Raw genomic sequence first — 14210 nt, forward strand, 5'->3', positions numbered from 1 at the left:
CTAACAAGTGTCAAGCAACAAGGATGGAGAGGTGTTCAGCAAATTAGTTCCCTTATTTTCCTTTGGCAGGTTGGATACTTCCATGGTTTTATGGCCTCTATTCCTGTGGCTTTGCCTTGGAGCCCCCACCCTGCATGCAATGGCTGGTCACATTTCTGTCCTTAAGGGTGGGAGTGTGACTTGGGCCAGGAAGATACAGGGCTAGATACATTATAAGAGCTCTTTTTATATATTTAGGTTGTTAGATAACACATAACTGGACTGCCTTTCATTTACAGAGGAGGGGACAATCCACACAAAGTCAGGATGTGGTTTCCTGACTTCTAGCCCATGCCCCTTTCCAGTGCCCCAAGCTGCTTCCCTATGAAACAAACCTCTTTCTAGCTGATGATTGGCATTTGACTTAGCAGAGGAGGGATGGAGAAGAGCATCCTGACCCTCTTGATTAGGGTCAGCAGGGTCCCCAGAAACAGCATTCAGTTAATATTTCTGCTGCATTCTGAGAATATGGAATGGCCTCTAAGAGGGAATAGTTTGGATGGCCCCACTCTTTAGCAACTTGGACCAGTGTCTTGGTTTTCTTCCTCATTCACATTTAAAGGCATCCCAGGGAAGACAACTACAAAAGCAGCAGCTGAGACTATCTAAGCATTTGATGTCTCCTTGCAAACCAGACCAGAGCGTTTTAAGAATTTAGGTACAAACAGTCCCCAATCAAATTCAATCAGCATTTTTATTTCTTCTCTGGTAATCCAAGATGGACTACCTTTGGTTGCTCCCCTTTTTCCCACCTTCAGCTTGAGGCTGGTTGCATCTTCCTAGAGCTCAGCCTTTAGCACTCAGATCCTGCCTCAGTGACTTGACTATGCTGCCCTTTGTGAGTCATCCAGCCCTTCAGAGCCTGTTTTTTCACCTGTAAGGAGGGGATAACAATCATGCAATACAGTTGTTACTAGATGAAAGTGAAGCGCCTACCTCCTGCCAGACACACAGTAGTATTCTTGGCCACCTACAGAAACAAGTGCAAACTGCTAGTCTTGACACTGGGAGTTCTCCGTGGGGTGGCCAGCTGATCTCTATAGTCTCCCATTCCTCCCTCACACTTGGATCATACACTCACTGTTCTCTGTAAGTGCCTGTGTGTACTTTCCAACCTCAATATCTTACCTGTGCCTTTTTCCCCTGCCAGAGTGCCCCCCCAAACCACCAATATCCCTGATGGAGGTTTTCTCACTCTTGAAACACAGAATTAAAGGGACCATCCTTCACAAAATGTGTCCTTGATCAGATTTCCTGAGATTCTCTCATTATCTTCCCAACCAGGCCACAAGTGGCTTGAGAGTAACACTGATCTGCATCATCTCCATCCATAGCATTGCCTAGCACAGTGCCTGGCACAAGACTGATGTCACTCAGATTTTATTAATGAAATGAATGAATGAATAATATTCTCTCTCTCTCTCTCTCTCTCTCTCTCTCTCTCTCTCTCTCTGTGTGTGTGTGTGTGTGTGTGTGTGTGTGTGTGTTTGTGTGTGTGTGTGTGTGTTTTGTTGGGGATTGAACCCAGGGCTTCATGCATGCTAGGCAAGCACCTTACCACTGAGCTATAACTCAGCCCTTTTTTCAAAAAATGTATTTTGGGACTGAAGCTTACTAAGTTGCCCATGTTGGTCTTGAATTTGTAATCCTCCTGCCTCAGCCTCCTGAGTTGCTGGGATTATTGGCATGTGCCACCACACCCGACTTGAATAGTTCTTTCTATGCTTAGAATAAGGTATCTTTGTATTGGTTGATTTATTAATTGATGCAACCTGGTGTACCAAGCTTTGGGGACCCTCTGGGACCTCCTCATGCTTCCTTCAGCTCTTTCATAAGTTCTCTTCCTATCCTCATTGTGGTTCTAGCTCCAGGCTGTCCTTGCCCCTACCTTCTCCTTCTCAGTTGAGGTTCCTGGCCCAGACTTTGGAGCAGTAGTTCATCTCACCTCCCCATTTCTCTGAGGACCTGGAGACAAGAAGCCTATTGACTATTCTTATATCAAAGGACAAAGGTTCTAGGATCTCACAGAGCTCTTAACCTTTGTTTTAGACCAGCACTGTCCAATAAGTCTTTCTGTGCTGATGGAAATGTTCTTATCTCTGCTGTCCAATATGGTAACCACTAGACACATGTGGCTGCTGAGCACTTGAAATGAGGCTAGTACAGCTGAGGAATTGAATTTTAAGACTTTTAATTAAATTTAGAAGGCTATGGTAGCACACACCAGTAATCCCAGTGACTCAGGAAGCTGAGGCAGGAGAATCACAAGTTTGAGGCCAGCCTGGGCAACTTAGTAAGACCCTGTCTCAAAGTAAAAAATAAAAAGTGCTGGGAATGCTGTTTAGTGGTAGAGTGCCCCTCCATTCAATCCCCAGTACCAATAATAGTTCAATTTAAATAGCCATTCATGGATGGTGTAAACCATAATGGACAGTGTAGGACAAGACTTTTAGGATTTGATAGCCTGGTGGGTAATGTCAGGACAATCTAAGATCAGGTCTGGAAAGAAACACTGGGTGTGTGGGGACACAAAGAACTCCACTTGGGGGTGGGAGTAGGGTCAAGGAAGGTTTTCAGGAACTGCCCCTTTAGCTAAGTTTGAAGACTGAGAAGGAATTGGCATGCTAAAGAAGGTCATTCATTAGAGGGGGCAGCACGTGCAAGGGCCCTGAGGTGTGAGAAAATACAAGTATTAGTGGCATGGCAAGAAAGGGGAGAGTGCAGCTCAGGTGGTAGGCGCAGCATACAATGAAGCATGGAGGCAGATAGGCCTCCTCTGCTTTGTTGCCAACAGGTTTTCCAACTGGCTTCAGCAGCAGCTAAAGAAATATCAGGTGATAGTTGGACTATATAGTATTTCCACTGTAAAATTACTATTTTCCCCTTATAATGAGTATTTTGTGGAGAGATGCATTGAGAATATGTAAATATCCTATTATTCCTCAAACTTTTACCCACCAGTTTTAACATTCACTGATGATTCTCCACTGAAACAATTACTATGGCTGAGGTTGCCAAATGGTGATTTTCAAATGCCATCATTCTTTTCATGTGTATTTGTTGGCTTTCCACTATAAGGTACAACTTTGCCTCCTCCCACATTTATTTATATCCTCATGGACTCATGGCTGTTTTACTCTATGGGTTATATATAACCCATTAACATCATTCTTTATTTTAATGTTCAGAATGCCCCAGATGTGGCCAGCAGGAAGCCCTTCAAGTTGGCTCCTGTGTCCTTTGGCATGTCTCCATCTTTCTTTGAGCACTTTCCTTTTTTTCTGGCACCAAGAGATGCTTCAGACCTATCTTATGTTTTTCCTGCCCCAACTCTGGAAACAGTCATTGTGTCCAAGGAGCCCTGATTCTTTCTAGTATAGAATGGCATTTAGAAATAAAAGATTTGGGCAGTAGGTGTTATAGAATTTTCTCTATTACTTTGAAAAAGTTTGAGCATCCATTGGTGATTTTTTAACCCTATCATTCCTTCAGTATTTATTATTAAACATTCTACTTTTAAAAAGAGCTTTCCCTTTTCCCTCATTTTACTTATATCAATGTGGATTCATGAATTTTTAATCAATGAGCTATAATCCACTACTGCCATAATTCATTTTGATTATCACTATTTGAATATATGATTTTATTGTTATGTATATGTATTAAGCACGTAGTATTCATCTATATTTCTCTGTTTCTCTCCCTATTTATCCAATAAACCATGTGCTCACACAGGTACCTTGAGGAGGTTCTTTTAATAGTCCAGGCTAGAAGCCATGCATAATAAAATATACCTCTGGTCTCAGCTACTTGGAGGCTGAAGGTGGCAGGGTCGCTTGATCACCCTATTTTGAGACCAGTCTGGGCAACACAGCAAGACACTGTCTCAAAAAAAATGTGTTTCTGGCAGGGAGGTACTGGGGTTTCCCCTGACATCTAGAAAACTAGAAAGGAGATGTCACCATTTATATTACTTGGGACCGAGTGCGGATAAAGATCCTGAACAATCAAGGTAATATAAAGATCCAGGGGATTAAAAAAAAAAAAACACTAGCACAATGCCTGAATGCCTGGCACAAAGGATATTCTTAATGAGTTTTAACATATTGGTTGCTGACTCTCAGAAACAAAAGTAACAGCTACCAGATACTGAGGACTTGCTATGTGCCAAGTACTGTACAATAATCATGCAAGGTAGGTATTATCATCCCCATTTCAGTTTCAGAAGTTGGGAGTTGCCCAAGGTCACATAACTAGAAAATGGTAGAGCTGGTAGAACAGGAAGGCAGGCCTGTCTGACCCAGGTGCGAGCTCCTACCTGCTCCCTCAGCTAGGATTTCCTAAACTCAGTCCTGAAGTAGGTAGAATCTACCTAACTGGGCACACAGTATGTGATTAGATATAATTAACTGAATGAAGGAATGACATTCCCCACCCCCTGAAATGCATTCAAGTTCATGGTAGATGCTTAATATATATAGGACATGTTTGCAAAAAGTATACATTATTTTTAGTCAATATACTCAGTCTACTCAAAACTATACAGTTGTTCATTCAACATTTACTGCTTACCATGCCAGGTGCTAAGTATGTATATGGCTACATGGTCCCTGCCCTTAAGGAATTCATAGTCTGGTAGAGGAGCACAAAACAAGCACTTAATAGCATGTGCATAAATACTGAAATATGTGTAGAGTTGGTATTCAAACTACATGCCATGGGCCTACACCTGATGAATAATAGAGATGATCCTCAAATGCAGTAGATGACTGATGGACAAAATACTGATTTGATACTCCTTCAAGGTAGTTGGGATGAACATGTTACTCAGGGGGAAAGGTCTTACTGTTCACTGTTCCACTAAAACTCTGGGAGACAGGTTGGTAAGGAAAATAGGTTTATTCAAAGCCAACTTGGAGGAAATTAGAGACTTCTCAAATCATCTTCTTGGGCGCTCTTAAGGCAGGTGGAACAAAAGGCAGGAAATATACATATTCATATTTAATAAGCCAGAGAACCAATCAGTTTCAGCTTCACTTGTGTCTGTGCTCTGTTGGAGGAAGTAAATGCTGTCATCGGGAAGTTTTTAATTTCATAGGGGTCTGTTTCAAATCTATTCTGAAACTGCTCAAGGAACACGCATTCAATAGGAGTAGATGTACATACAGTAATAAAATGCATATGATGGGCTCTATACTACACAATAAACACACAATGTGCACAACCACTTTTCTTTCTTTTTTTTTTTTTTTTTTTTTTGGGTACAGGGGATTGAACCCAGGGACGCTTAACCAGCGAGGTACATCTTCACCCCCCCCCCTTTTGGTATTTTATTTAGAGACAGAGTCTCACTGAGTTGCTTAGAGCCTCGCCAAGTTGCTGAGGCTCGCTTTGAACTCACAATCCTCCTGTCTCAGCCACCATGCCGGGCTGTACACAGACATTTGAGAAACAGTATGCTGTAAGCTTACAATTGACCCTGGTGTTTTACACAGTAGCACTCACTGGTAGGCGAAGGATAAAATAACGCTTGCTAAACATCCAGCAGTTAAAATATATATACACTCGGGCTTATTTTATAGGATTACTATGCCACAAATGTGTACATAAATACATACAGAATAGTTGAAAGCATTCATTAAAATGCTGTCAATGATTCTTTGGGAGTTAAGAATGAAAACCCATCTCTGAGAGGCCTCTACATAACCTTGGATAAAAGAAATATGTCTTTCCTCTACTTGGGACCGAGGATTTAGGGTTCTAAAAATCCATATTCCCCAGGGAGTGAGCGGCCTCTTGCCTTCCTTTTTCCAAAGCTCTAGAGGTCGGGGCCTAGAACAGGGAGCCTAGTATATTTTGCTCCACCTGCGAGCCAGTATAGAAGGGGTCTTGTGAAATCAGGCACCCCAAACTGCCTTCCGCGGTCCACACAAAAGATTAAGGATAAGGGGCAGAAAACACTGGAGCGGGGCTGGTGACCAGGTTGAGATCCTCTGGGTGGTGGTGTGGGGCGGGGGTGGGGGGGTGTGGGGGGCGGAGCGGGGCGTCAGTTTGTACCCACCACCCACGGAGACCAGCTCCTCTTCCGGTCTGTTCCCCCAAATGCGCATGCGCACCACTGGCCTTTAAACGTGCACCGCCGGTCCATCCGGAAAAAGGATCCGGCGAACAAATTACAACCTTGTTCTTCCGCGGCTGAGGTGAACTATTTTCTGTAAGTCGGGAAGGTACTTTTGAGTAATTGCTTCCAAATAGGGAACCCGTGACATTCTATTTAGCCAAGTCCCCAAAGGATAAGGGCTTCCTAGAGTTTATCCTGACGCTAGTTAAAAGAGGCTCGGAGGGACACTCCGCGGAGGGATCCGGTTTGTTGTGGTGAGGGGAGGGGGAGACGCTGACAAACCAAGATGGCGGCGGCGGCGATGGAGGCCGCGGCGGTTGGGAGGTAACTGTAGTGGTGAGGGCTGTGTTAGTTAGGAGGCAGCGGCAGAGTTTGGAAGGAACGGAACAAGACGAAGAGGGGATAGCAGCGGCGTTATCCTGAGAGTCTCAGAGTGCGGCAGCCACACGCCCCCCTAGGCCTTCGGCGGGCGGCGGCCGCCGGGCTTAGGGCCTAGTCTCCGAGCAGTGCCTCGGTTTCAAATAGCGGCGGCGCCATGAGCCCTTAAGGGCGGTTCGAGCCCTGCTGATCCCTGGCCCATTCCTCGGGCCCACCATGGAGCCGGGGTCTGACGACTTTCTACCGCCGCCGGAGTGCCCGGTGTTCGAGCCTAGCTGGGCTGAGTTCCGAGACCCTCTGGGATACATCGCGAAAATCAGGCCCATCGCCGAGAAGTCCGGCATTTGCAAGATCCGCCCACCCGCGGTAAGGCTTGGGGCCGGTAGTCGCCAGCGGCGAGGCCGGGGATGAAGGATTAGGGTAGCCGGCGGTGAAGCTTGGGGCGGAGGGCAGCTCGAGGTGTGGGAAGATGGGTTGATTGGGACCGTTGTGTATCGGCGCGGGCTGGAGAAACGGTGCTGGGGGCAGGGGTCCTCTAGTTTGAGACGCACAAGTGACCTGGGGTCTGAGTCCTACCTCCATCTCCGCTTTTATTTCTTGGTTCCGGGCAGGGAGTCTAGTGGGCGGGGAAGAGTTCACAGAGAGGCACCCCAAATATCTCTTAGTTACTCCGGACCATTCAGGTCAAGGCTCCATTCAATAAAAGCCCTTCTTCCATCTGCTGTCATCACTTTCCTTAAGGCAGGCGGCATAGTGTAATGACAGTATCACAGCTCAGAAGGGAGACAGACATGAGTTCAAAACTCCGCTTTGAAGCTTAGCAGCTGTGTGACCTTGGGCAGGTAATGTAATCTCTCTGAGCCTGTGAAATGAGTCCCAGGAATGGTTGTTTCTAGGATTGGATTAAACTAGGTAGCGTCTTGTGTATAGTAGGCACTAGGTAAGGGGTAATTACTGAGACTGCGAAGGTGTTTGATGTGGTCATTGGTTTGCTTCTATGTGGGTTGACTCATATTTACTCACACCCTGCTAGGCCAATTCGTCTATGATAACATCCTGGCCGGGTGGACCAGTCATGAAATCAGCCTCACAGGGAATGCTCTGTCTGGCTCCCTTGAGGTGGGTTCAGGGATTGTCCCCTTTTCCTATTTGAAGACAGTGTCAGGCCTTTTCCTGCACATAACCCCCAAGACCTGCTTTCTGTGGAGAGGCTTGAACCAGTCATCTTGGTAGTGTGGGCTGTGAGTCCTTCTCAGAAGATTTCCACTTTTCTGTGGCCCCGGATGTGGGAGGTCCCAGAGGAGAGGGCTTTGGGGGCGGGGGCAGGGGCGGGGGCAGAAACAGAATGGAGCTATGGAATTGTGCCCTCTTTGGAACACTTGATTCCCAGATGTCAGCAACAAAGGCCATGTCTTTCCTTCTGGACCTGACTAGGCCTGGAGAAATCCCCCAAGGGCTAGGACAGACTGCTCTCTTGCCATGGAGAAGAAATAATATATGCTGTTTATTGACCACTTGGGATTCTAAAGGCAGGAATTGAGTTTGAATGGAACAGGTGGTTTTTTGATTGGGTGTCTCTGGATGAGGAGCCTCATTCCCACCTGAGGAAGGCACCACAGGCCTTCTTATCCAACTTGGTACTTTTGGTGCTCAGCCACAAGATCTAGGATGGTTTCAAATAGATCCTCTGGGAGGTGTTGGGTAAGCTAATTTTTCCTTGTTGGATCCTGGCCACAGATCTCTGAGGTATCCTTATCCATGGTGAGGGAGTGGCAATGGGAGTGAGAGGTCAGGAAAGCCAGCAGAAGGGAGAGGCTGGAGTCCTGGGCACCCTTAAGGAGGCACTCCCTGAAGTGGTTGGGCAGGCCTGTGGGAAAAAAATATATTTGACATAGGGATTAGTTGAGGACTCAACTTCCTTTTTTCTACCTTGGACTTACCCGGCAGGCTGGCCTTCTGCATGTTATTACCCTGGTGTGTGTATGTGTGGGCAGGAGGGGATCTGTCCTTTGTTAGGTTTCTTTACCCCAACAGTGTGCTCCCCTCCAATCCAAGGCACTTGGCTCTCTGGTTTGATATTGTTTTTTCTTCTAGACGACTGTTAGGCAGGTTGATATTCGAAGCACTTACCCAAGTGATGCTTGGGTTCAGGGTAGAAACCTGTGTATAGGTGGGTGCCTGGAAACTGGAGGTTTGCCTTAGGATGAGTCATTTGGGGTCTGAATTGCTGGGAAGGTATTACTACACTAGGGATAGATGGGTGGGAGGACAATGTTGGTACCCTAGAATAGACCAAGGGAGCTTGGAAGGTTCTCATTTCCTGCCTTTTTGTCACCACATCCTAATAATGCTACCATATTTTACATGGGCACACAGTAGTATGAGACCAAAGACAGGAAGTTTGCTGGACCTTCCCCAGCTATCAGTTGCATCCACAGCTCCTGCTCTAGGGTTCCAGTTCTGCAATTTCCTGTTGGGTGCTTGATATTGCACTGATTCTTGTCTAGAACCTGAGTCAGTAGGAAAGAAGGTGCCTGGCTTTTGGGTTTGAGCACCTTTCTACCTGGGTTATCTGCACTGAGGGGAGTGCCCTAGAGATGGGAGACAAGAGACATGGGAAGCTTGACTGGGCTTTAGCCTATCATTTTAGCGTATATTTTCTCCCCCTGCTTCACTGTATTTTTTACCTGCTCTTGCTGGAGTTCAGGAGGAAGGGTGAGGAAGAGTATGTGTGCATGCAAGTGTAAGTTCTCTGGCCCCTTTTTCTAAAATGTAAGTGTAGAAGAGGTCAACAGCTTTTCCCTCTCTTATTGTCCCCCCACCTTTCCTTCCATGTATATACATGTATGTATGAACACTGGTGCCTTGCTGTAGTGCAAGGAACCTTGGACCTGTAGTTAAAAGATATGAGTGACTCCACCACTAACTCAGCATGTGATTTTTGGAGAAATCACATTTCTTCTTTGGGCCTCATTTTCTCCATTTGTAAAATGAGGGCATTGATCTAGGTTATTCTAGGTTCTTTTTGTTTTGCCACCCCAATAAAAGCCAGAGCTCTGGGTACCCCTCTCTAGTACCCCACCCACCCCAGGGACATGGTAGCTGGGGGTGGGTGGAGTACTAGAGAGGGGAGGAATCTTTTACCGTCATCCTTTGGGCGGGAGAAAACAAGCTCCAGCATGAAAAGGCAGAGTCTCCCTTACTTTCATTATTTTTCCTTGACTTCCCCCTCCTCAAATCTTACCATTCTTTGCCACCACAGTCTGGCATCTCAGTGCTTACCTGCCCTCGGCTTCCTCCCCTATCTCTTCCTGTATGAGGCTGGTATATAAGAGAAGACCCACAGGAAACCTTCCAAACCAAGGGAGTATGAGGATTTTGATGTTCCTTGCTTTTTCCTGCAGTGTCTATCTCAGGCCCTTTAAACTGAGAATAGACATGAAAGTCCCAAACCTTTAAATCCTGCCAGAATCGGAGCTGAGCTACCTTTTGTGTGTATTAGGTTATGGGGTTAGCCTTCGATGTTAGGTCTTAATGATGACTCCTTTGAATGATGTTTTCATTCGAAAATCAGTATACAGGTTCAGAAAGGTAAGATCTTATAACTAGTAAGTAATGGAGCTAGAACATGAACCCAGGTCTTCTGACTGTAGATCCTATGTGTTTTCCTGTACATGCCTTGGGTATAGGGAGTTAATGTGGGTGTGAGGAGGGTTTGGGGTCATCTGTTTTGGGCTCCATCTCTCTGTGTCTTGAAATCCTGACATTGTACTGTTGAGAGGGACTAGAAGTTTCCCAGGGCATACGCATGGGACCTTGGATGTAGACTTGTGGGTCTACCAGGCCTTTTGTGAGTTCTTGCTGGGAAATAGGGGTGGGTGGATTGGGTATTTGCCAGGTTAATGGGTCTGGGGTGCCTAGAGATCTGGGAAGGTGTAAAAGGAGTGCTGAGCTACTTTTATTGCCCTCTAGTCTTGTATTATACTGGGATAATGCTAGTCTCTTTTCCCCTTTTTATTCTCTCAGGATTGGCAGCCACCCTTTGCTGTGGAAGTGGACAACTTCAGGTTTACCCCCCGAATTCAGAGGCTGAATGAGCTAGAGGTGAGAAGACTGGTAGCTGGTGGTTGGGTTGGGAAAATGAACACCTGAGCTCCGATCCCTCTTCCTTCATACGTTTTATGGCTAAGGTCCTTTATTATTTGGAGCTTTAGAGCTCCAAATAAAACCAAGATCAGGGGGCATTTAACGTTTCTGGTTTGGTGGCCCAAAGGCTAGAAATGCCCCTTTTCCACAAAAGTTTGCTATTTTTGAAGCTCCCCTGTCAAGATCTACCTTCTTGGGTTAATAAAAAGGAAATACAGGGCTGGCTGAGACCCTTTCTTCATATATCTAATTCATTTATAGCCTTGTGCTTTCTATCTTCTTTCCATGGTGCTTGGTAAGGTGGGAGGTGAGGTAAAAGGGCAGGAACAACACAAGGACTGGTCTATGTAGAGGCAAGAATGGTTAGAGACAGGCAGGGTCAGGCAGGTAGGCTTTCCCCTCTACCTTTTGTTCTATACAGGAAATCCAGGCCCTTTTTCATGGATAGATAGGGTTCTACACCAAGGAATTGAGAATGCCCTGGGATAATGAAATAGGATGCTCTGAAACCAGTTCTAGGTTAGGTCCTGGAGTTTTCCATGAAAGATGTAGGTTAGACATGTGCTTCCACTCCTCCAACATTATTATGTATTCATGAGCCTTACTAGAAGTCCTAGGGGTGATTGGGCCCAGCTAAATACCCATAACCTGAAAGTTTGTTTATCAAGACCAGAGTTCCGTAACCTCAAAACTGTTGACATTTTGGGCCAGATCATTTTCTTGTCATGGTGGATGGTTTGTGGGGCTGTCTTGTTCATTGTAGGATGTTTTGTCTTGTCTGTCTTATTTTGTACAGGCGACTGAACCCAGGGGTACTTAATTAGTGAGCCACATCCCTAGCACTTTTTATTTTTTATTTTGAGATAGGATCTTGATCTTGCTAAGTTGCTGAGGCTGGCCTTAAACTTATAGTCTTCCTGCCTCAGTGTATACTAATAATTAATTCTCCCTAGAACTATGTCCTCTGACTGGAGTGAGGAGGTTATAGAATTGGGGCTTTGGGGAGCCCTTCTTAGGTCACTGAGTTGACCCATGTACCAGGCAAGCATGATACATGCCTTTTACCTAGGATTTTTGCCCTAGGTCAGGTACTGAGTTGGTCAGATGTTGGTGCTATTTCAGAATTCCATCTCAGTTCTTTAGTCCATTCTGCCTATAGCATGTTCTCTTGTCCTTTAAGAGTTTCATGGTACTCTTGCATCCAGTTTCATGGTACATAAGGAGGTGATTACGTTCTTTTGGAGTCTTCATTCTTTGAAACCTGCTTAGAGCTTAGATACAATTCTGAAGTTTCCAGAGGGCCTTTACTGGTCTTATTGAGTTTACTCCTCTAGGGTAGATGGACAGCCAGTTATTTTCTTTGTATAATAAAAATATGGTTGATTCAGACATTAGAACCAATTTGTTCAAGGCTATACAGCAAATCAGTAGTAGAGGGAAAACTAAAACTTTAGTTGTTTGACAACCCAGGTATCTTGATGCTTGCTGTGTGATATAACTCTCTGATCCTTTGTGTCCTCTTCTGTACAAGAGATGATAATACTCATACAACCCTGTCAGGGAGATTGGGAATAAATGTATATAAAGCTTTGGCTGTTCTACCCTCTCTTGGGAGATGAGAGAGAGAAAACTAAGCATTGACCAGAGCATGAGATCCAATTTAGTAGGAAAAGCCCTGAGTTAGTGTACATGGGCTGCTCTGTTCCCTTTTCTCCTTCTCTTGAGCCAGAAGATAGGAATTGGGGGAAGGGCTGGCCAGTCTCTTTGAGCCATTTCTTCTTCAGGCCCAGACAAGAGTGAAATTGAACTACTTGGACCAGATTGCCAAATTCTGGGAAATCCAGGGTTCCTCCTTAAAGATTCCCAATGTAGAACGGCGGATTTTGGACCTCTACAGCCTCAGCAAAGTAAGAACAGGTTTTTTTTCAAATATCCCTACCCCACCCCAGTAACCTTGCTACTCTGGATTCTCCTTATTTTGGATATTAGATCTCTAGGCTACAGTTGAAAGGACGCAGCCTGATAGCGCACAGGTGTCATCAGAACATCTTGGCATCTCTTGCTGAAATTTGAGATTGGGAGAAAGGGGTAGCCCCCAGTAAAGTGAGGGGCTGGGGTTGTTCCTATTTCCCCTTTGACAGGCCTGCTTCCTTATGTACATAAACACAGCACATTTATGTCCTTTCCTGCTTGTCCTTTCAGATTGTGGTGGAGGAAGGTGGTTATGAAGCCATCTGCAAGGACCGTCGGTGGGCCCGGGTGGCCCAGCGCCTCAACTATCCACCAGGCAAAAACATTGGTTCCCTGTTACGCTCTCACTATGAACGCATCGTTTATCCCTATGAGATGTACCAGTCTGGAGCCAACCTTGTGGTAAGGATGCCAGGCAGAGATAAAGTAGGGCTTTACCCTCAGACATAGATTGTCACTCTTTTTGGGGGGTGGGGGTACCGGGGATTGAACACAGGGGCACTCAACCACTGAGCCACGTCCCCAGCCCTATTTTATATTTTATTTAGAGACAGGGTCTCACTGAGTTCTTAGTGCCTTGCCTTTGCTGAGGCTGGCTTTGAACTCGTGATCCTCTTGCCTCAGCCTCCCAAACCACTGGGATTACAGGCATGTGTCACTGCATCCAACTGGATTATCACTCTTGCTCTTAATAAAACTAGCTTTGTGGACTAGAGCTCTGGGAGCTAGACCATACCCTTTCCTAGTGGGCCTTTTCTTTTCCCACACTGTCCAGTGTTAGAGGTCAGGGAGTTATCTGTAGAGCTAGCCTACTATTGACAAAGTCATAACTGACAGAGAAATTCAGAAGAGGGAGGGATCTTTTGGACTAGAGAGGTTGTGGGAAGAGATAGTGTCTGATTTACTTTGGGAGATGGTTGAAGAAGGATATTGGAAAGAGGAATGACTGTGCAAAAGCACTGAGAGGTCCTCAAATGCATCTGGTGTCACTGATAAAGACTCGTTGAAGGGAGGCTATTGGTATGTGTCAGGGCAGTGTACCACAATTTTGGTGGCTGTTGAGTGAGGTTAGAGGGAAGTTTTTGCTCTTGAGGACTGAAGTTCCATGCCCTGATCCCTTCCCTTCATGTGTCCCCAGCAGTGTAACACACGTCCGTTTGATAATGAGGAGAAGGACAAAGAATACAAACCCCACAGCATCCCCCTTCGACAGTCCGTGCAGCCTTCCAAGTTCAACAGCTATGGTCGGCGGGCCAAGAGACTGCAGCCTGATGTGAGTACTTCCCCTTTTTTAATTTAGAGTTGCTTTGGGGTGGAAAATCTTCTTTTCGCTGACCAAAGCTGTGTTCCCTATTGTACTATCTCTCTCATTCTCTGAGGGTTTTTTTTTTTTTTGGAGAGGAGTGTAATTGGGAATTTAACCCAGGGGCACTTCACCACTGAGCTATATCCCCAGCCCTATTTATTTTTTATTTTTTGGTACTGGGGATTGAACTCGGGGACACTTAACCACTAAGCCACATCCCCAGCCCTTTTTTATGTTTTATTTTGAGAC

At 45.6% G+C, this 14210-nt stretch overlaps 1 protein-coding gene and 1 long non-coding RNA gene across 19 annotated transcripts in view; one reads left to right on the plus strand and one right to left on the minus strand.

The window, feature by feature from the left end:
- Positions 1-4919: 4919 nt before the first annotated feature.
- On the minus strand, positions 4920-6233 carry LOC144371733 (uncharacterized). The gene is made up of 2 exons (XR_013431822.1): positions 6101-6233; positions 4920-5089 (listed from the first exon to the last, which is right to left on the minus strand). It is a non-coding gene; the product is annotated as an uncharacterized LOC144371733 (long non-coding RNA).
- A 174-nt stretch (positions 6234-6407) lies between these two features.
- Kdm5c (lysine demethylase 5C) overlaps positions 6408-14210 on the plus strand; it is a 45862-nt gene continuing 38059 nt past the window's right edge. For 8 of the 18 annotated variants that reach the window (XM_021719798.3, XM_021719797.3, XM_013364949.4 and 5 more), the window contains exons 1-5: positions 6408-6904; positions 10565-10642; positions 12469-12591; positions 12887-13057; positions 13794-13928. In XM_021719798.3, the coding sequence (XP_021575473.1) occupies positions 6755-6904; positions 10565-10642; positions 12469-12591; positions 12887-13057; positions 13794-13928 (657 nt within the window). In that variant the 5' untranslated portion in view covers positions 6408-6754. The remainder of the gene's footprint in view (positions 6905-10564; positions 10643-12468; positions 12592-12886; positions 13058-13793; positions 13929-14210) is intronic. The other 10 variants (XM_013364951.4, XM_005339760.5, XM_005339762.4 and 7 more) reach the window with 6 other exon arrangements.

This window comes from Ictidomys tridecemlineatus, chromosome X, assembly GCF_052094955.1.
Source record: "Ictidomys tridecemlineatus isolate mIctTri1 chromosome X, mIctTri1.hap1, whole genome shotgun sequence".
Taxonomy (NCBI): Eukaryota; Metazoa; Chordata; class Mammalia; order Rodentia; family Sciuridae; genus Ictidomys; species Ictidomys tridecemlineatus.